Source organism: Giraffa tippelskirchi, chromosome 1 (assembly GCF_054371585.1).
Source record: "Giraffa tippelskirchi isolate mGirTip1 chromosome 1, T2T-mGirTip1v1.2.pri, whole genome shotgun sequence".
Lineage (NCBI taxonomy): Eukaryota > Metazoa > Chordata > Mammalia > Artiodactyla > Giraffidae > Giraffa > Giraffa tippelskirchi.
The window spans coordinates 209,347,956-209,371,317 of NC_137275.1; the positions used below are offsets into that span (position 1 = coordinate 209,347,956).

The window sequence follows — 23,362 nt, forward strand, 5'->3', positions numbered from 1 at the left end:
GCCGGGAGAGTCTTCTGACGTAAGCGCACGGGCCGCGCATGCGCTTACGGGCCAGCGGCCAGGAGTCTGCGAGCTCTGTTCACACGTGCAAGTTCTAGTGCAAGTCTCAACCTGGGGGTTAGGGACCCCAGGACGCCTGGGATGACAGAGGAAAGGGTGGCGTTAGAGGAAGACCCACTGCCAGAGTCGCCTCGGACCGGCTTGCAAACTGCCATGGACAAGAAGCTTTTCGAGCCTCGGTGCCCAGCGGCCCTGAGGACACCCCTGAAGCGGTAGCTGCTGCCTTCTTGCCAACCCTAGAGCGGGCTGTCGCCTCAGTGGCCTGAGACGTTTTCGTTCAGCCTCTTGTCTTTTGACAAGCCCCTCCAGACTGAAGGGGGAAGGAGAGAAAGGTCAGCCAGACGCTGGTAACAGAACTGGCCTCCCCGTTTTAAACGAAATACACAACCTCCCAGCATTTTGCAGACAGAGAACTTTAAAGAGGGGGCCCAGGGTACAGGGGATGGAGCATCTGCCCAGCTGCCCCTGTCTCCTGCTGTCAGTGCCCAAGTCAAGCAGGCTCAGGAACCTCACAGCACATAAGATGACAACCTCATTTAAACTTGATGAGAAATGTACAAAATACACAGCTTTAACTGTGGGGAATTGGACTTATGTGCGAATCTAACAGAGAGATTTTTCTTCTTTTGATGTTTAGGTTTGTAGTCCTTTCTCAAGGGATAGGGCAGGAAGAGATAACTTGCTGTAAAAACTGAAGCGGAGCCATCATGGTCCCTTCACTTAAGATTCACAATATAGTCTTTACCCTGAGTCTCTCTACTGGGGCAAAGCAAAAAAGTATCCCTCAAACGTTATTCTGAATTTGATTTTACTAAATGTTGATCACATACTATCTGACAGGTGACTTGGAAGTTACTGCTGCTGAAAATGAGCCCCAACCTGAATATAAGGGAACTTGAAGTACTCATGATTCTTCCTCCAGGACAGTCCTCATTCCTGCTGTGCAACAAAAATCACCTCCAGGCAAGCACACAGACTTACCTCACAGCTGTTAAAGCTTTCCCTGGGCTCGCCCTGTTGAAAGTAACAAAATTATGTGTGCCTTGTCCATGTATTTGTTTTCAAATACAAATTCCTGAAAGTCAACTGAAAAAGCAATAGTAACAAATAACCTACTAGCTCATTTTCTGATGTATTTTATTTATAATACCTGTTAAACTATTATACCAAGCAGTTGTGTATTTGTGTAACATTGTCTACTTTTATTTGGATAAAATGACACAGCAAACATGTCTACCAAATCAGGGAGTAGCTGCGGTTGTTTTGAGAGGAACACCTGCTTTCATTGTAAGCTTAGACACTTGGGCACTAGGAACATAGCTTGTAGCAGACACAAGCAGGATGAACTCATAATATAAATAGGACATCATACATAATTAAATCACACACATAGGCAATTGTGTGTCAAAACCAAAGATATATCAGTGAAAGGTGCCTACTGGTTTAATCTGACATATCATCTAGACAACATAAGCTCCAAATCGTCCATAGCTTTGTTTGTACCAACACTTGTAATAGACAAATCTGATTAATCAGCTTCAGAAATTGGCACAGGATATCCGAAACAATCAGACTTATAACCACAAATGCCATATGAGTGTGTATATATACACACACATAGGCATACATAGAAGATACTTTCTGGCAGGGCATTTCCTACCCAAAGTTAAGTTCACTAAGTCTCAGGATATTAAACAGAGCAAAGTTTATATAGTAAGCATCCATCTAATACAAAAAGAATTAATTATTCTTAAGAGTTATTTCCATCTACCTGGTATAATTGGATGGTTTAAATGTCCTTCATGTTGCATCTGTAATTAAACATAATAATAATAATAATGATTAGCAAGGACAGATAAGAAAGACTTCGTAAGAGATAAATGCAAAGAAATAGAGAAAAAAAATAGAATGGGAAAGACTAGAGATCTCAAGAAAATTAGAGATACCAAGGGAACATTTCATGCAAAGATGGGCACAATAAAGGACAGAAATGGTATGGATCTAACAGAAGCAGAAGATATTAAGAAGAGGTGGCAAGAATATAAAGAAAAACTATACAAAAAAGATCTTAGTGACTCATAACCATGATGATGTGATCACTCAGCTAGAGCCAGACATCCTGGAGTGCAAAGTCAAGTGGGACTTAGGAAGCATCACTACGAACAAAGCTAGTGGAGGTGATGGAATTCCAGTTGAGCTATTTCAAATCCTAAAAGATGGTTCTGTGAAAGTGCTGCACTCAATATGCCAGCAAATTTGGAAAATTCAGCAGTGGCCACAGGACTGGAAAAAGTCAGTTTTCATTCCAATCCCAAAGAAAGGCAATGCCAAAGAATTTTCAAACTAACGCACAATTGCACTCATCTTACTCACTAGCAAAGTAATGCTCAAAATTCTCCAAGATAGGCTTCAACAGTATGTGAACTGAGAACTTCCTGATGTTCAAACTGTATTTAGAAAAGGCAGAGGAACCAGAGATCAAATTGCCAACATTCATTGGATCATAGAAAAAGCAAGAGAGTTCCAGAAATACATCTACTTCTACTTCTACTTCATTGGCATCCAGTCGCATCACTTCATGGCAAATAGATGGGGAAACAATGGAAACAGTGACAGACTTTATATTCTTGGGCTCCAAAATCACTGCAGATGGTGACTGCAGCCATGAAATTAAAAGACGCTTGCTCCTTAGGAGAAAAGCTATGACAAACCTAGACAACATATTAAAAAGCAGAAACATTACTTTGCCAACAAAGGTCCGTCTAGTCAAGGCTATGGTTTTTCCAGTAGTCATGTATGGATGTGAGAGCTGGATCATAAAGAAGGCTGAGAGCCAAAGAATTGATGCTTTTGAACTATGGTATTGAAGAAGACTCTTGAGAGTTCCTTGGACTGCAAGGAGATCAAACCAGTAAATCCTAAAGAAATCAGTCCTGAAATTCATTGAAAGGACTGATGCTGAAACTGAAGCTCCAATACTTTGGCCACCGGATGTGAAGAACTGACTTCTTAAAAAAGATCCTGATACTGGGAAAGATTGAAGGCAGGAGGAGAAGGGAACGACAGAGGATGAGTTGATTGGGTGGCATCACCGATTCAATGGACATGAATTTGAGCAAGCTCCGGGAGTTGGTGATGGACAAGGAAGCCTGGCGTGCTGCAATCCATGGGGTCACAGAGTCAGACATGACTGAGTGACTGAACGGAACCAACTGCTTCATTGACTACACTAAAGCCTTTGTGGATCACAAAAAACCATGGAAAATTCTTAAAGAGATGGGAATACCAGACCACCTTGCCTGCTTCCTGAGAAATCTGCATGCAGGTCAATCTGCCTGCCAATGCAGGAGACATGGATTTGAACCCTAGTCCCAGAAGATCTCACATACTGTGAAGCAAGTAAGCCCAGGCACCACAACTACTGTGCCTGTGCTCCAGAGCCCAGAAGCCACAACTGTTGAGCCCACGTGCCACAGCTACTGAAACCCACATGCCCCAGAGCCCGTGCTGTGCAACAAGAGAAGCCACTGCAATGAGAAGCCCACGCACTGCAATAAGAGAGAAGCCCTCACTCACCACAACTAGAAAAAGGTGGCACAGCAACAAAGATCCAGCACAGCCAAAAATAAATAAAATTATTTTAAAAAGAAGGTGATAATGAGATGCCATTTTCACCAAGTAAGACATCAGTTCAGTTCAATTCAGTCGCTCAGTTGTGTCCAACTCTTTGTGACCCCATGGACTGCAGCACACCTGGCTTCCTTATCCATCACCAACTCCCAGAGTCCACAAAGAGTGTTCAGACATACTCATACATCATATATATCATGTATGTTATATAAGCATAAACATATATGCTCTGTGTACATAAGTATATAAACATATAAAATATATACACATATACATAAATATGGAAAGTGAAAGTCGCTCAGTTGTATCCGACTCTTTGTCACCCCACAGACTGTAGCCTGCCAGGCTCCTCTGTCAACGGAATCCTCCAGGCAAGAATACTGGAGTGGGTAGCCATTCCCTTCTCCCGGAGATCTTCCCAACCCAGGAATCAAACCCAGGTCTCCTGCATCGCGGGTGGATTCTTCACCATCTGAGCCACCAGGGAAACCCAAAATAGAAAAGTGGTAGGATTAATCCTGGGTGGTAGGATTAGAAACTATTCCTGCTTTCTCTTTTTGTTTATCTGCATTCTCCAAAATCTATACAAGTAACATGCGTTATATTATAAGTATTTTTAACTTTTTAAGTAATTTAAGTACAAGAACATGTATTTCAATCTTCTTTAGAATATCACACTATTTTGAAGAACACAAATAATAAACAATATGCAGTTGGGATAAAAAGATGTTATAGTTATGAGAAGAAATTCACATAAGTGCTAAAAACGAATATCATTGTTGCCATAGAGAATTTTCATTGTTGACTTTTTAGAATCTATTAATAAATATAACAGCAAGACCTTTATTTCCTACTTCTTATCTTTACAAAGAAATACAATAAATATTAATACAGGTTTTCCCTGGGAGGTTAAGTTTCGGCTACTTTTTAATTGCTTCTGGGCATCAGTCAAATATTCAGTAACTACAATTGTTTTATAATCTCGCTTTTTAAAAATAAAGTAAAAGCTTTCAGTTTCTTCATTTATAAAACCAGTTTGACTAATTCATTTATAAATTTCTCACCCAAATCTCTGACCTCTCTGAAATCTCGTCACCAGCATACTTAGTGCTACCTTTTTGATACTCATTATTTTCATTGAAAGAATATGACTTTCAGTTTTGGGTTAGTTTCTGTCTTTCTTATTGGTAGTAATGCCACAGTCTTTAGTATCTATTTCTGGTTTATTTCTGCAGTTCATGTGCCCTGGTGGACCTAGAGTGCAGACAGCCGTGCAGCTGGGAGACATCAGTCTCATGAGGACCCCAGAGTGGTGGCAGCTGGTAAGCTACTTCACTAGGCACAAGTTATTCTTACAACAAATCAGATTTAGTCAATAACTTTATATGCCTTCTTATGAATTTCTGTTTCAGTTCGAGAAAGTGTCAATTACCTAGTGTCTCAGCAGAATATGCTTCTGATTCCTACGTCATACTCACCATTGAAATAATTTTCCACTGATATAAGAAGCATTTTGTTAACTGTCATAAGATGTGTCTGCTAATCTGCTTCAATTCTTCAAAGAGATTCTCACTTTTGTTTGAAAAAAGTAGTAAGTTAATTTGCTATGCCTCTACATTTTTAAAGCCACCTCTGTCCTTTGTCACTACCACGTCAGGATAGTTCTGTTCATTTTCCCCTAGGCATTTCAGTATCTATTATATATTAGAAATATGTAGTTGCCACTACTTCTTGATCATGATTTTTCATTTGTTTCAGAATATTTCTTCTCATTTTAATAACCTTTTGTTCTATAGGATTTTCTTATATTCATATGATGATTTTACATTTCTGTGCCTGACAGTTTTTAATTTATATACAATGGCCATGTTTTTTTTTATCTTATCTGTGATATCTGAGCTTTTTAAAAAGATTTTTGCCCAGTAAAATTTATTTTATGATGTCAAATGGGATCCAGAAGAATATTACATCAAATATACTTCTTTACCTTGGGAAAGTACAGTATCACCTGTTTTAATTATGGTTTTCACATTATTTGTCACTTTCACTTGGAAAATAATTTTTTAAAAATTTTGGAAGACTTGTTTTATATCCTTAAATGCATTCAATTACAGTTTTATTAATTTTTGTTCATTTTGGATCACCATTTAATGATGATCTGTGGGACATCTATTTGTTTTAAAGATATCTTTATGTTTATGGGCTTCCCTGATAGCTCAGTTGGTAGAGAATCTGCCTGCAATGCGGGAGACCTGGGTTTGATCCCTGGGTTGGGAAGATCCCCTGGAAAAGGGAAAGGCTACCCACTCCAGTATTCTGGCCTGGAGAATTCCATGGACTGTATAGTCCATGGGGTCGCAAAGAGTCAAACATGACTGAGTGACTTTCACTTTCATGTTTATGGAAATGCTTGCTCTAATAAAAGCCTACATATCTGTTTTGTTTTTTCTTAATTTGCATTTTATGTTGATATTATCAACTCTGGAGGTTTTATTGTGTTACTATAGGATGGTGATGGGCTTCCCAGGTGGCACTAGTGGTAAAGAACCCGCCTGCCAATGCAGGAGACATAGAGATGCAACTTCACATGCACTCACCCATAGGATGCTAACACAGTGATAATTTACTAACTTTATTGTAAATGTTAAGTTACATCAAGAAAATAGCAGATAGTAATCCCAGAAGGAGGGTTTCTTTAGTACTACCACAGACATGCTAGAGTTTTCCTTGAAACACCTTTAATTTCCATTTTAGTTGTGTACCTCTGCTGCTAAAACTAGGTTTGGTAAATCCAAGCTCTTTTGATAGTCTATATTTATAGCTATATTATTTTAAATTTCTAAAACAGACTGTAAATGTAAAGTAGTATATAATGAATTAGCTAAGGGAGATTTGGAAAACAAGGTACAGTGTGTTAGGCTCCTGATATGTCTAAAGGATTAAAAAAATAATTAGAAAGGAATAGTGAGATGGTGTTCAGGTGCTATCAATACTATTAGCAGACAAGAAAAGAATCCAAAGAGAAGTTTTGTAATCCAAATATTGTCATGTTTTCTGTTTCCCTTCAGAGCAAAATCTCCTTTAGAGTTGTGTATACTCACCATCAGGCTTCCCTGGTGACTCATATGGTAAAGAATCTGCCTGCAATGCAGGAGACTGGGGTTCAATCCCTGGATCGGGAAGATCCCCTGGAGAAGGGAATGGCTACCCACTCTACTGTTCTTGCCTGGAGAATTCCATGGACAGAGGGATCTGGCAGCTACAGTCCATAGGGTTGCAAAGAGTCAGCCATGACTGAGCAACTAACACTTCACTTCATACTCACCATCTTCCCTTCCTTACCCCGTATTCTTTCTTGAACCAAATCCAATTAGGTGTGTATCTTTGTCAGTCTGCTGAAGTGATTGTTCTGAAGATCACCAAAGATCTCTTTCTTACCAAATTCAGTTGCCCTTACCTTGCTCATCTTCTCCGCAGTAATGGACACAGTTGACCACTTCTGCCTTCTTGAAAGTATTTGATTCTGGTATCTTCTGCAATGCCGGAGACCTGGGTTCGATCCCTGAGTTGGGAAGATACCCTGGAGAAAGGAAAGGCTACCCACTCCAGTATTCTGGCCTAGAGAATTCCATGGACTGTATAGTCCCTGGGGTCGCAAAGAGTCGGACACGACAGAGCAACTCTCACGTCTTCACATCTTACTCTTAGAGCTTCCTCCTCTTCACTGGCCAGTCCCTCTATTCTCTTTGCTGGCTTGTCTTCTAAATGTGGGTAGCATCTCAGACCTCAAGCATATTCTCTTCCTTCTCTCCAGGTAAGCTCCTTCAGTCCCAAGGCTTAATCATATAAGCCTTCACACATTTTTATCTTTTTTTCCATATTTGCCTCTGAGCTCTAGACTGAAATACGAACTGCCTTTTGAACACAACAAACTACGTAGTTTGACAAACTAGAAATCACTTTGATATCTCTCTTTCCCTCATCTCCTTCATGCAGCCTGTCAGCAGGTCCTGTTGGCTGTATCTCTAAACAGATCCTCAATGTTACCATTCCTCCCTCTGTTTGGACCCATCCTGGTCCAAACCACCATCATCTCCTACTTAGCACTCCCCCAACCACCACTGTCCTTTCTTCCCATGTAACCAACAAAGTTCTTTCTGAAACAAAGATTGGATCAAACCACTACTTTGTTTAAAACTCGCCAGTGGCTCCTCATTGCACTCATAATATAATCCAAGTACCTTAAAGACCTGGAAGATGAGGCCCCACAAGTTCTGGTTCCCACCATCTCTGATTCCATCCCCTATAACTCCAGAGACACTAAAATTCTCTCCAACTTGCCAAGCTCTTTCCCACTTGTGGTTTTTGCACAGAGTGTTCTTTCTTCTGGGAACATTCTTCCTCAGTTAACATTCTTCCTCAGTTCAGTTCGGTTCAGTCGCTCAGTTGTGTCTGACTCTCTGTGATCCCGTGGATTGCAGCACACCAGGCTTCCCTGTCCATCACCATTTCCTGGAGTGTTCTCAAGCTCATGTCTGTTGAGTCGGTGATGCCATCCAACCATCTCATCCTACATTCTTCCTACACACCTTCAAATGTTGGCTCCTGTTTGTTTTGTTTACATTTGAACTTATATGTCACTCTGCAGAAGCCTGACTCCTCTCTGTCAGCACGCGGTATTTTCTACTTAGCATTTAGTGCTATTACATTTTTTTGCCCACACATCCATTGTGACTATAACTTCTTCAGTGAAATTCAATCCATTAGAGCAGGAATTCTGTCTTCTTCAACACCATATCCCCAGAACTCTAAGGGTATCTGGTGCACGATAATGTTCAGTAAATATTTGTTATGTTATTGCAGAATGAGACTGAAGTGATTTTACAAGGACAATTTTAACTGGATATGGGGTAAACTCCGGAAGTTGGTGATGGACAGGGAGGCCTGGCGTGCTATGATTCATGGGGTTGCAAAGAGTCGGACACGACTGAGGACTGAACTGAGCTGAACTGACCTAACTTCACCAAAAGAATCCTCTGCTAATTACTAGCTGTGTCACTCTGGACAAGTTCCTTATTCTCTGAGCCACAGTCTACTCCTATGTCAAATGGTACTACTTACTTCATAGGGCAGGTCCTGAGGATTCAATGAAATATCTGACAACACAGTACAACACTTGAAAAGGGTAGCTAATCTTCTCAAGGTTTTTCGTATTCAATGTGCACATTAGCATTCCAAAGTTTCCAGAGCTTTTTTGAATCTGTAAATGTTTATATACAAAGAGGGTACACCCATGAGTCCTTGTACTTTTGTTTGAATAAACAAAAGTTCTGTTTTGCTGCCTTTGTGCTTCCTCAGTATCAAGAGAAACAATGAAGTTTTTGTTAAATGACTTAGCTACAGGGTAATCATGGAGATCTCTGCAGCTTCATAATCATTAAGCAAAATAAGTTTATCTAAAGCCTCTTAAACTGAACCATGAAAGTTCGAAACACCCTTTATTTTCAAGCAGTCCCCTTGATTCTCTTGTGATTAACAGGGCATTTAGTCTTTTCTAAATTTCTGCTTTTGATCCACGTATCTTCCCTTCTCCAAGCAGACACTTCTTACTTCTGTAATGACTTTATAAGCTCTAACAGTAGGTGGTGCTATGAATGCATGAAAATAAATTAGTATAGACCACAACAGAACCATCACAGGTTTATTTCGTGACTTATAACAACATAGAAATATGCCTTTTTTAATACTTTCTATAAAGTTATTGACAATACAAAATTTTTTTCTTTTTTTTCTTTTAATGAAAATGATATAACTTAGAAATCTATTGTGAAACTTTTGTCTAGTTTTGCAGTTCTCAGATATTCCAGTGCAAAAATAGATCCCATTACAGACAGCATAAAGTGCTTGGAATGAAGGGTCAATGATAAAGAAAAAGCACAAAAACATGGTTTCATCCTAGGGTATAAGAAGGGAGAACAGAATTCTTAAACCTTATGGAAGTATAAACATTCTATAAAAAGGGATACAACAATCCTGAAGAGAATTAGAACAATATTTCTATAATACTATATTACTAGTAAATGGTAACAAGAGTAGAAATTAATATCTCAATGTCAAAGTGGTTCAATATAATATGACACATGGCTCTTTGGAAAAAAAATTTTACCTGATATATACAACCACAAGAAGGAAACAGACAAATCCCTTTAGTCAATGATTACTATACAGTGAATGCTGTGCAACACTTAATAGTCACAATGCATATGCCTTCAGTACAGATAATGAAATACAGTAGCTTGAGGTTTGGTTATTGGTTTTTTAACAATGACCTATGCTGGGTATTTGTGTATAGAGGGCTTTGTTATTGTTTTCTTTTGTATTTTTTCATATTCACAGTTATATAAGGCTTTAGGTGTTCAAAAGGAACAAAAGCAGAAATCTCTGAACACTTAAAAAAAAATTTTTTTTTGTTAAACTCACATGGTTACATTTCCACAGGGATGATATAGAAATTTTACTTGACTGAGCAGAGAGTTGGTAAAAATCTCTACTATAATTAGGCTTACCCAGAAAAATTTTAAAGACTGCAATTTGGATATCTAATAACAGTACTAATGAAGTAGATGAGTAGCTGTAGATAGTTTCTAGCTTAAGATAGCCTTTAAATCTATATTGAAATGTTACATTTTTCAAAGTAGTTCACAGTATCTTTTGATTTTTTAAAATATGGCCTTGAAGTAGAATAATCAAAAAAAGGAGCTGCTCATGGTTTTAATACAATATAGATTTAGGACATAATTCTGCTGAAATGGGGAATCTAGCAGAAGCTTGATTTTGGAAAATGCTAAACAAGGAGAACAATCATTCTATGAATTTTATATCATTAAAGATAGCATAAAATATGAGTCTAGGCCAATAATTATTGGGAAAATGTCTTTATTACTTGTTTATCATTTTAGAAAATATTGGGAATAATCTCTAAAGGTCATTTTCTTTCCCCAAGCAACAAGCTGCATGATAGCATGCAGTAAATTTTAAAATAAAAAATTTATATTTGGAATAGATCTGAAATATTGTACTTTTAGAGTTAATATCTAATGTTTTAAAAGGAAAAGACATTAGTAATGATATTAAAAGATCACTTTAACTTCAAACAGTATTTCTCTCATAATTTTGTTGTCTCAAGACAGATATTATTTTTAACAAGTGTTTACTGACTAAAAACAATTAAATTGACTTGGAAAAGTCTGAAATAATTTTCATGTGGGGGCATTTGCTGTTTTTTTTCCCCTGATAGTGAAAAATTTGAGATTGTCAGAATGGGGTATCTAAGATTTTCAAAGCCAATATTCAAAGGTACTAAATGCCATAAGCACAAGTTTTATGTTATTCAACAAATTTTGAAGCTAATCTGGTGACCCTATGACATAAACTTTCTTGCCTTTTGCATTGTTGCTATTTTCAAAAAGTGGGCTGCCCAATATTCTTTCAGTGGGTTCCCACAACCACAACAAAACCTGTATTTGTAAACCAGTTATCTGATGAACATGGCACAGGAAATCTACTGAAACTTAATTTCTCCCCACGCCACCCATCCATACTCACTCAGTTATAACATACACTCAAAGAATACTTGACTAATGCACTGATACTAAATGTATGCTTAACAATCTTAAAGATACTTAAACATAATGTTGTCATGAGATCTTGGCCATCATACTGTTTTCAAGTCACTAGGCATTAGTCAGATAATCCATTTGCAAACATACGTGAAAAAATAAAGCTAGCGAGGCAGTGTGGCCATATTTCTCTGTGCCACAGGGTTCTACAAAGAGGCCACTCTAAGTTTTCAGAAGTCACTAATAGAACTTACAATTCCAAATAACATTAGAAGTACAAAGATTGTTCTCAAAATACAACTCCATCTTTTCATATTCTAGATTAATTCAAAAAGCCAGAAATAATACTATGCTTGTGTCAAACAACAAGATCTTGAGATGCACTGTACCGTGTTAGTAGACAAGCAGGACAAACGGACACAGACCTCCCTTGATTCCAAATACATCATCTCTTTCATCACATGCCATGGCCTCCCCAGCTTGCAGCCCCAACAATGTGGTTGCTGAGTCTTTGCTTCTTACCTGGATCTAAGTATACTTAGAGTCCCAGAAAGATAATCTTGGAGACTCATGGTTCCAAGCAAGGGACAACAATGAAACCAAGTTTTGCTTTTGCATGTCACCGTGCAGTTTTCATGTCACCATCACCAGAGCAGCTCAAAGAGGGAATCAAAGCAGGACTTTCCCCACACATGGCACCATTTCATCACCTGGTATTTGATGATGTCAACAGACTCTGAGTAGCGCAGCTTTCACAAAAGTGTGCAAGGCATACCATGGTGCTTCAGGCTTTCTGAGAAACTTGGCACTAGTAATTCTGGCACACTCAATGCCAGCAGTGGCTATGTCACCAGGAAGCCAGTCTCTTGGTATGGCACGGTGTAATGAATGAGCATGTGCATGCCTTTTGATTTGAAAAATAATCACTGGCCATGATTACTTGATGAATTATTGTTGCAACCCCAGTAAGAATACAAAGGAACAAAAAAAAGTATGTCAAACTCATATGTCCACTGGGTTCCATACTAGAGTTTCACATGAGTATAAGGTAATAAACTAAATTCAAGTCTTTTTCACTCGAGAGCCATATGAGACATAGGCTACAAAGGCACTGCCCTTGTAATGGAATTTTGTTTTCATTGCATTGAATTGCATTGCATTGAATAGTATCAGTACAGTATCCAGTTTACTTCTTCCCACAAAATCTTCTAGCTCATTCCTCTGGAACACTTCACGTGGTGCAAAGGAAGGGCTAGTTCCTCCTTTCTTCCAGCCACCCTATATGGACAAGATTCTTCATACATAACTTTCTTTCACTTTCTCATCCTGCAGGAAAGATGTGAGGACTGCAACATCCACTACTGTCTGGTTTTTGTGTAATGACAGGTCCTTTAAGTGGTCATCATCACTTTGGTCCTTGGCAAAGTTTACAAATACCTGTCAAAATAAAGATGGACCATTATAAACACCTCTAACTTGCTCTCTCTTTATTCAAGTTGTACTTTTCCCCATGTGGAAATTAGGTCATATAGAAGAATCTGAGATTGAATAAATAGATTAACTAGAAAACTTTGTGTAGGAAGGAGAAAGGAATGATTGAAAAAGCATTAATCATGAAAAAAAGTAAAAAACTGCCCTTATATATTGCCCCTCCAAATCAACCAACCGCTCAATCATCTATTTACTTTGACTCATACAGACTTGATTAAAGGGGATGAAAACAAACATTTGCTGAATATCTACTAAGTGCCAGGATCTCTTTCGTACCTGATGTCATTTAATTTAAATGGGATACTGCACTTGGCCTAATACCTGCCCATGGCAGATACTCAACAAATTGCAGTTTTTATGATTAGTAGGACAATTTATTCTCATAATAACCCTATGAAATCAGTAGCATCATCTCCTTTTTCAGATTTAGGGAGGTTAGGTAAAAAGTATAACTGACAGTAGATGATCAGGAGTTCACGCTCAGATAATCTATACTGTTCTAGGGCCCACAGTGAAGGCGGGGGGTGGGGGGGGGATCCTCATCCTGAAAAGCAAATCTACTTTTGACACTCAAAGCTTACTTGGTCAAGTGTTGTCTGAGAGACGGAGTAGTCTTCTATGTGGAGTCGCTTTTTGCTCTGGGAAAGGATGCTGAAGATCCTGGCCAGGGAAGACAGTGAAGACGGAAGCTGGTACTGCAGCATGTTCCGATGCTTCTCCTTCAGGACGCTTCCTGGAAAGGCGAGTTCAAAGAACTCCTGCACAGGCTTCAGGTCAGGGTTCGACCCTGCTATTCGTACGACTATTGTATAACCATCTCCAAACCTGAAAGCAGGAAAAAGAAAATCCTAAAAGCAGGGGAAAAAAATAATCCTGAAAGCAGGAAAAAGAAAATCAAATTGAAGACTCTGGGGAAACTTCTCAAAAGAATACTTAACTCTTGGGTCCTGAAAGAGAAAGTGGTCCCTGCCAGACCCAGAAATCAGTTTCAGAGAAAAGGAACCAGTTGTCAAATACTGAATACCTATTCTATTTGAGCTGCCTTGCTGAGGGCTTTAGACATGACTTCATTTAATCCACATTTGGACCTGTGAAATGTTACAGAGAAATTGAAACCTAGAGAGCTGGTCACTTGCTCCTGATACAAAACTCAGAAGTGGTAGGGCTGGGGTGTGGACCCAACACCAGTCAAATCAGCTGGTGTGTTTGACTCCAAAGTCTATGCTCCAACCTTACTGGCACGTATAAATCTTCCCATTACATCTCTGTAACAAAACCAGAAAGTAGCTATTCCTAGAATACTGACTCTCAGAGAGGTTAAATAACTTGCCCAAGTGCATACAACCAGTAAAAGGTAGAGAGAGAATTTGCACGCAGCTCTGTTGGACTTCAAAGTCCTCATTCTTTGCACTATACTGTTTTGTTCAGTTTATTTCCCTTTATTTTAGAACCACCATGTATACACTCACAAAAGAATAAATACACAATTTCTCATTATGTGGGATCCCAAAGAAATTGTCTTTGTTACCTATTTTTCAGATGTTGAACACTGCCAAGACACCTGAACCGTCCATTGACCATAATTGCCATCCTAGTGCAAAGAGCTTCACATTCTTCCATACTATGGGGAAACAGAATGAGGGTTAGTTTGAAGAAGATGCTCCTGTGACCATCAGAACATCACCATGACATCTGGCGTTTCAAAGAAACAGATTCTTAGCTTCCTAGCGTATAACTGCATCCTGCTAGAAATTTCATGAAGATGTAAGGAAAATAATGCTCACTGCCGTTTCGTTTACAATTGTCAAAAAGCTGAGAATGATCCAAGTGTCTACACAAGAGAGGAATGGTTAAATAAATTAGGGTATATCCTAATGGAATACTGTTCACTAATAGCTATAAGAAATGATGACACATCTAAATTAAACTGACTCGGAATATTGTTTTCAATATTGCTAAGTGAAAAAGAACTTGGTATATATGCCAAAGCTTGCATTTTTGCTTGTAAAAAACATATACACTGTGTATAGATTTGCAGAGGAAAACTCTGCAAAGATATATTGCCCAGTGATAATAATAGTTGTCTCCTGGTGATACATCAGGTGACCATAATTTTTTTTTCTTTGCCTTTCTGTGTTTTCTGTTTTTACACAGTGATCATATATACTACTTGGAAAACCTAAAAATTATACAACAACGAAGTCAAGCCAACTCTTCACTACAGACCTGTGAGAGGTAAGCACTACTGATCTCCCTTCCTTGATGATACTTAGGGCACAATTCCACAGGAAGCGCCGGGCTTTGGGGTCCATGCCTGTGGTTGGTTCATCCTGTAGACAGAATAAAATAAGTCCTATTATGTGTTGGAAAAAAATCAAAGATAGGTTTGGTCTTAAATGCAGAAGCATTTTAGAAATAGCCTAAGGTTTAACTTACCATTCTATTTATTTCTTGATGGATCAAAAAACCAGACCTTACATAAAAGAATATTTCATACTTGTTTATAACCAGTTCACTTTTATAACTGTCACTGAGGTAGAAAACTCAAATTTAATTTTTGTGAAATTAAATTTCTCCAAATAAGCAGAAAGGAAAAGGGAAAAGTCATTTAGTTTCAATCATCTTTTCATGACTGACAAGCATATACTAAAAATTATTTTTGTCTGAAATGCTACTGAAGTCAGTTCAAAAATTGAATAAATTTCTTTTTTTTTTATTCTAGTTCACTCTGGCTTAGCCTGTTATACTCTACTTGCTGGTCTTCAGTTCAGTTCAGTTCAGTTCCATCGTTCAGTTGGGTCCAACTCTTTGCGACCCCATGCATTGCAGCATGCCAGGCTTCCCTGTCCATCACCAACGCCCAGAGCTTACTCAAACTCATGTCCATCAAGTCTGTGATGCCATCCAAAGATCTTATCCTCTGTCATCCTCTTCTCCTCCTGTCTTAAATCTTTCCCAGAATCAGGGTATTTTCTAATGGGTCACTTCTTCGCATCAGGTGGCCAGAGTATTGGAGTTTCAGCTTCAGCATCAGTCCTTCCAATGAATATTCAGGACTGATTTCCTTTAGGATTGACTGGTTTGATCTCCTTGCAGTCCAAGGGAATCTCAAGAGTCTTCACCAACACACAGTTCAAAAGCATCAATTCTTTGGCACTCAATTTTGTTTATAGTCCAACTCTCACATTCATACACGACTACTGGAAAAACCACAGCTTTGACTAGATGCACCTTTGTCAGCAAAGTAATGTTTCTGCTTTTTAATATGCTGTCTAGGTTGGTCATAGATTTTCTTCCAAGGAGCAAGCATCTTTTAATTTCATGGCTACAGTAACCATCTGCAGTGATTTTGGAGCCCAAAAAAATAAAGGCTGTCAGTGTTTCCATTGTTTCCCCATCTATTTGCCATGAAGTGATGGGATCGGGTGCCATGATCTTAGACTTGCTGGTCTTAGAGAAACAAATTCTAAGTCTAAACACTCTGGATAACTTTAAAAGCCTCAGTCCAAGGCTTCTTCCTGTAATAACCTCAGTGCCCTCTCCTTTGCAGAAGAAAAAGGTCAAGGGCTACTGTTGGTCTGATCTTCTGTTTTCCATTTATCCATACGTAAGGAACTATGACCCAAAGGTGCTACTTAGGAATCCTGAAGCTGTATCAACACTCTCCATCTCCAGAGGATGAACACATAGATGGCATACAGAATGGTCCAGAGAAAGTTAAATCCTACACCCAGCCTCATTAACACTTGTTGGGATTCTCCATGCCAGAGAAACAAGGGCCCTGGAGTATCTCCCCTTCTGGAATATTGAGGGCAAGGCAGATACACCCCATGTGTGTTAAGAAGAGGGACAAGGGAGCTTCCCTCTGGTTCTCTGAGGCTATTCCTCATCGGGTGAGGTGGGGCTTGCCATTGCCGAGCCAGTCATGCACATCCTGGACATCCAGGACTTTAGAATAGAGATGCTTTCCATTCAGGCCAGAACAGGGTTTTCCATGCAATCACACTCACCAGAAACACCACTGGTGGCCCACCAATCAAAGCCATGGCTGTTGAGAGCTTGCGCTTATTGCCTCCACTGTAGTTCCCAGCATATTTTTCTCCATACTTCACAAGGCCCAGTTTCCGAATCGCCCACTCGCCAACCTAAGAGTGATAAAAAAAGCGCCTTGACCTTTGCTGGGTTTGGTAATTTTACCATGCTTTCTTACACTTGCATGTGAGAACTCTTTCACTGAGTAGGACCAGGTTCTATACAATCATGACCTGGATAGTGCCCACAGCACAGAGAGCAACAGTCCCTCTCTGCCCTCCAGAGTGAGCCTGATCTCACATCCCTACCCCACCGCCGCAACTTCCCACTTTGAAAGTAGCTGCAAAGAGCCAGCACTTCCTGTCGCTGCATCCATAAGGAAGAACCGCCTGAAGCCGATGGCCATGTGTGAAGGGCACAGCCATAAGCTAGGCTGTCAGGATGCCAAAGGAGGCAGGCTGGCTTTCCAGTGCTCACAGTACCTTGCCTACTTCTTTCTCCGGGACTCCTCTCAAAAGGGCAAAGAACTCCACGTGTTCTCTTCCAGTCAGCAGCTCTGTGATGGCATCAAACTGAGGGCAATAGCCCATGTTCTGATGGACTTCGTGGATGTCTGATAAGATACTGCAAAGAAAAACAAAACTGGTCAGGTTTTTAAGCATTTTGGTACTCTGGTCAGGCCATCTTGCCTAACATTCTATACAGTGTGCTTGTGCATGACAAACAGACCAGTGAGCATACTTGCTTATAGCTTCAAGGAACAGCCTTCCTGCCCTCAAGATGCCAGCCCCTCCCGTAAGTCAGGGTTCCTGCCTCCATCCTGCCCCATCCTTGCCCCTGGTTCCCCCAGCACCTCAATCTGCAGGCTTGGTCCCATTTCAGAATTCCCAAGTTCACCCCAACTGTGGCGCAATCTATATCAACAATCTCGGTCACGCTATCCAGGGGCTTTAACACGAAGTGTCCGTTCCTGACTTGATTCTGTGGCCTGTTGCTTCATCTAAGCCAGAGGAGGCCCAGCAATTTGGGTGACTTCCCTCTGCTTTTTGCTGCCTATACACTGACTTGGCCACAGCATGATCCAAACCCCATAGTCCTACTAGATATTCAACCCAGAAACTCCCCTGGTTTTGAAGGTTTTCATGATGAGAACCTGATGACAACAAAAAATGTAACTATGGACACAATTTTACATACAATGGTGGGGGCAGCTTTTAGGCCCCATGAAGCCAATCTGGGGTTAAGGATTCCTGATGTAGGAGGAAGCTCAGTGTCACATCCAGTCTGATGGCTGCACTTCAGTCACCTCTGGACAGCCATGGGTTTGGCCTGTCAGCAGTATTCATTCCTCTCTGCACATCAATTAGTAGGCCCAGGTCCAGTGTTTTCCAGAATTGAAGTGCTCACAGACCCTGTGCCTAGACCTCACAGCTACACTGCCCATACCAGTATTCAGAACCAGGCAATGTGATGAACCTTAGTTTGGATCAGTTATTGCTGCTATTGCTATATACCCCAGGAGCCTGGTACTAGAAACAAACCTGGGGAAGCAGGTATGTAGCCTCAGGCCTGCTATTCTAGAAATTCTGTTCTCTTAAACCTCCTTTACACTGTTACTTAAAAAAATGTAAGATGCAGAGAAAAGTCATGAGAACATTAAGTTCCTTGACGTTTTCAATTTTGTTGGCTAGTAGCCCTTTGTCCAAATTGTGAGTCATCCCCCATTTGTACATTATGAAATAAATTTAGTGGGTCACAACTAGTATTATTACAATGGCATGGTAGAGAGTGGAGTAAGAAATATCAAATGCACTACAAGCAGTAAGAGTAGGTAGTATTTTACAAAATTTTTATTTAAGCTGTATGCCTGTTTACATGTTTTTGTGTGTTTACTTGACTGAGAGGTAAAATGTATTTGCTATTATGGGACATGATCAAAAAGTTTGAAAGCCACAGAGTTGTACCATTTCTCCATAGAGAAGTTCCACATATTTAGAATGCTTGAGGGTTTCACTTTCAAGGTTGCCTAGCAGGACTGTACTGTAGGTATACTGTAGGCATACTCTACTCCTTAAGATCAGACTCCTCAGTGATCTCTGCATTCTCAAATAATACCCCAGTGGTGACATCCATTGCTGGCATACCCTTTAAAGAGGGCAATTTCATAAGTATATAACCTTTTATCTTGATGAAACAATCAAAATGAATACAAGGACATATTTAGTGAAAAACATAAACAAATATCCAACAATAAGGAATTTGTGAAATAAAAGTCCAACAATAAGGAAATAGTGAAATAAACTACAGGTACATGTACATAGAGGCATTTTATGCAACAATGTAAAATTCTACATTTTAGAATATGTAACCCATTGGGCGGAGAAGGCAATGGCACCCCACTCCAGTACTCTTGCCTGGAAAATCCCATGGACGGAGGAGCCTGATAGGCTACAGTCCATGGGGTCGCTAAGAGTCGGACACTACTGAGTGACTTTACTTTCACTTTTCCCTTTCATGCACTGGAGAAGGAAATGGCAACCCACTCCAGTATTCTTGCCTGGAGAATCCCAGGGACGGGGGAGCCTGGTGGGCTGCCGTCTATGGGGTCGCACAGAGTCGGACATGACTGAAGCGACTTAGCAGCAGCAGCAGCAGCAACCCATTGGGAAATAGTCATAATACAGTCATTAGCAACAAAAAACTGATTTAAAAATCTAGATCTAATATAATCTCAATTTTATAATATATTTATATGTGTATATAAAATAGAGATTTGGGTTGATGGGAATGTTGTAAAATTGTATTGTGATATCAGCTGTACAACTCTGCATATTGCTTAAAAGTCACTGAATTGTACTCTTAAAACAAGTAAACTGTATGGTACCTAAATTATACCTGAATAAACCTGTTAAAAAAATAAAGTGAGACTAAAAGGAAATGTAAATAGTAGTTATCTGTAGGTACTGGGATTATGGATTTTTATTTTCTTCTTTACAGTTTACTATATATCAACATTTTTAGAAACTATATAGTGCTGTTATATCAACAAAATCACAATATATTCATCTAAATAAAGTTTAAAAAAAGTCTCTGTGGCGAAATACAACTTGTTTTCTCACCTATTTTTGTTAAGGAAGGCATCTCCTCTGGTAACAGTGGTATCTCCCGTTAACATCTTGAAAGTTGATGATTTCCCAGCTCCATTAACACCCAGAAGTCCAAAGCACTGAAAATGATTGGGTCAGTAATATTAGCAAACTACTAAAAATCTGAATATAAATGACTCATAAATAGTCACCTCAGCTTCATTTTTATGTAACACGATCCTAAAATGTCACTATTAATGAAGAGTAAAATATTTTCTAGGTTTTCAGAAGTCATATGGATGCTTAATCATACATTTTATAATGGAACCATTTTAAATGTGGATGTATTTGTAAATATTCTTTGAGTAGTTGGGCTAAAGCCAAAGTTAATGAATGAAAAACAGTAATGAGAGCCAACAAGTCAAATTTCACCATTGAATCTAGCTAAAGGGCATACAAGAATACAAATATAAATAAAAAAGGAGAAAATCTTTTTTTAAATCTATTTGAATTTCATTATCATCTTAAATGGATCACAAAATCACTTTCTGGATGTACATACTTTTCTTAAATTGTTTGAGATTATCCAAAATTGTTGATACATGGAGCCACTACTTTTGACATATGGGGCCCTCAAACTTTCAATGACTGACTGCTACATGTAGATATAAATGGAGTAGCCTTTTTAAATCACTTTTAACTTTTTACAGACATTGTTGTTTGACTGGAGTAGAGACAGTCTGAATTAACAGGGGCAAACACAATGTAGATAAAGTGTCTTTACCTCACCAGGAGGAATGCCAACGCAAATCCTGTCAACAGCAGGTTTCCTCTTTCTCCTGTATACCTGCAACCAGCAAAATGCAAAAAGTCATGAGCTGCAGTGACTCACGGATGTCCCCGGCAACTGTGGAAGAGGGAATTATGACCTAAACACACCACGAAATTAGAAGACTCATCGATAAGACTAAGTCAGATATTTGATGTGCTAAAGCCTTGGTCTGTCTCTGTGGCAACTGGCTTCTGAATGACCCTGATGCTCAAAATATAAGTGAATTTCTTTGTATTTTTTAATCGAATATCAGACTTTAAAAAAATATATTTGTCATTAACATCTACATACTTTTATTTAATATAAAGACATTGTAGATATTTTAAAAATTGAATTCTATGGGATAAAAATTTGTTATCAAAACATTGCAAATATTGAACATATTATGAAAAAGTGAATTGTGATTCTGGCACCTAGAAAGGGCTGAAACAGATCCTCCTCTTAATCAATGGGGATTTATGAGCTTTTTTGAAATTCAAAATCAATTATTTATTCTCCCAACTTCAGCTTTGACTCGATATACAATATTAGATGTTTCAATAACTAACACATAAATGTAAAAGTGAAAAACAAACATACTCAAAAATGAGAATTCACATTACAGTTATGCTCAGTAGGATTTCTTTAATTAGAGAAATCTCCATAGTGCATTTTAAGTAAAGTTAAACTGACAGAAACTGGGTATAGATGCACATTTTAGGAAGCATGCTCCTTTTATGAAAAGGCAAAAAGATAGCACACTGAAAGATGAACTCCCCAGGTCAGTAGTTGCCCAATATGCTACTGGAGATCAGTGGAGAAATAACTCCAGAAAGAATGATGGGATGGAGCCAAATCAAAAACAATACCCAGCTGTGGATGTGACTGGTGATAGAAGCAAAGTCCGATGCTGTAAAGAGCAATATTGCATAAGAACCTGGAATGTTAGGTCCATGAATCAAGGCAAATTGGAAGTGGTCAAACAGGAGATGGCAAGAGTGAACGTCGACATTCTAGCAATCAGTGAACTATGATGGACTGGAATGGGTGAATTTAACTCAGATGACCATTATATCTACTACTGTGGACAGGAATCCCTTAGAAGAAATGGAGTAGCCTTCATGGTCAATAAAAGAATCCAAAATGCAGTACTTGGATGCAATCTCAAAAATGACAGAATGATCTCTGTTCGTTTCCAAGGCAAACCATTCAATATCACAGTAACCAAGACTATGCCCCGACCAGTAGCGCCGAAGAAGCTGAAGTTGAACAGTTCTATGAAGACCTACAAGACCTTTTAGAACTAACACCCAAAAAAGATGTCCTTTTAATTATAGGGGACTGGAATGCAAAAGTAGGAAGTCAGGAAACACCTGGCATAACAGGCAAATTTGGCCTTGGAGTAAAGAATGAAGCAGGGCAAAGGCTAATAGAGTTTTGCCAAGAGAACGCACTGGTCATAGCAAACACCCTCTTCCAACAATACAAGAGAAGACTCTACACATGGACATCACCAGATGGTCAACACCAAAATCAGATTGATTATATTCTTTGCAGCCAAAGATGGAGAAGCTCTATACAGTCAGCAAAAACAAGACCAGGAGCTGACTGGCTCAGATCATGAACTCCTTATTGCCAAATTCAGACTGAAATTGAAGAAAGTAGGGAAAACCACTACACCATTCAGGTATTACCTAAATCAAATCCCTTATGATTATACAGTGGAAGTGACAAATAGATTTAAGGGACTAGATCTGATAGAGTGCCTGATGAACTATGGACAGAGGTTCATGACATTGTACAGGAGACAGGGATCAAGACCATCCCCATGGAAAAGAAATGCAAAAAAGCAAAATGGCTGTCTGAGGAGGCATTACAGATAGCTGGGAAGAGAAGAGAAGTGAAAAGCAAAGGAGAAAAGGAAAGATATTCCCATCTGAATGCAGAGTTCCAAAGAATAGCAAGGAGAGATAAGAAAGCCTTCCTCAGCGATCAATGCAAAGAAATAGAGGAAAACAACAGAATGGGAAAGACTAGAGATCACTTCAAGAAAATCAGAGTTACCAAGGGAACATTTCATGCAAAGATGGGCTCGATAAAGGACAGAAATGATATGGACCTAACAGAAGCAGAAGATATTAAGAAGAGGTGGCAAGAATACACAGAAGAACTATACAGAAGAGATATTCACGACCCAGATAATCACGATGGTGTGATCACTCATCTAGAGCCAGACATCCTGGAATGTTCAAGTGGGCCTTAGAAAGCATCACTACGAACAAAGCTAGTGGAGGTGATGGAATTCCAGTTGAACTATTCCAAATCCTCAAAGATGATGCTCTGAAAGTGCTGAACTTGATATGCCAGCAAATCTGGAAAACTCAGCAGCGGCCACAGGACTGGAAGAGGTCAGTTTTCATTCCCATCCCAGAGAAAGGCAATGCCAAAGAATGCTCAAACTACCACACAATTGCACTCATCTCACACACTAGTAAGGACTTCCCTGGTGGCTCAGACGGTAAAAACGTCTGCCTACAATGCGAGAGACCCCGGTGCGATCCCTGGATTGGGAAGATCCCCTGGAGAAGGAAATGGCAATCCACTCCAGTACTCTTGCCTGGAAAATCCCATGG

The 23,362-nt window shown here is 39.3% G+C and overlaps 1 protein-coding gene across 6 annotated transcripts in view; it reads right to left on the bottom strand.

Annotated features, from left to right (window-relative positions):
- Positions 1-9,377: 9,377 nt before the first annotated feature.
- The window catches only part of ABCA1 (ATP binding cassette subfamily A member 1), a 141,470-nt gene continuing 127,485 nt past the window's right edge, over positions 9,378-23,362 (bottom strand). For 4 of the 6 annotated variants that reach the window (XM_081524458.1, XM_081524467.1, XM_081524469.1 and 1 more), the window contains 8 exons: positions 20,703-20,765; positions 19,952-20,058; positions 17,315-17,456; positions 16,811-16,945; positions 15,027-15,130; positions 14,329-14,421; positions 13,382-13,625; positions 9,378-12,746 (listed from right to left, as the gene is read on the bottom strand). In XM_081524458.1, coding sequence (XP_081380584.1) covers positions 12,606-12,746; positions 13,382-13,625; positions 14,329-14,421; positions 15,027-15,130; positions 16,811-16,945; positions 17,315-17,456; positions 19,952-20,058; positions 20,703-20,765 — 1,029 coding nt within the window. In that variant the 3' untranslated portion in view covers positions 9,378-12,605. The remainder of the gene's footprint in view (positions 12,747-13,381; positions 13,626-14,328; positions 14,422-15,026; positions 15,131-16,810; positions 16,946-17,314; positions 17,457-19,951; positions 20,059-20,702; positions 20,766-23,362) is intronic. The other 2 variants (XR_014063903.1, XR_014063908.1) reach the window with 1 other exon arrangement.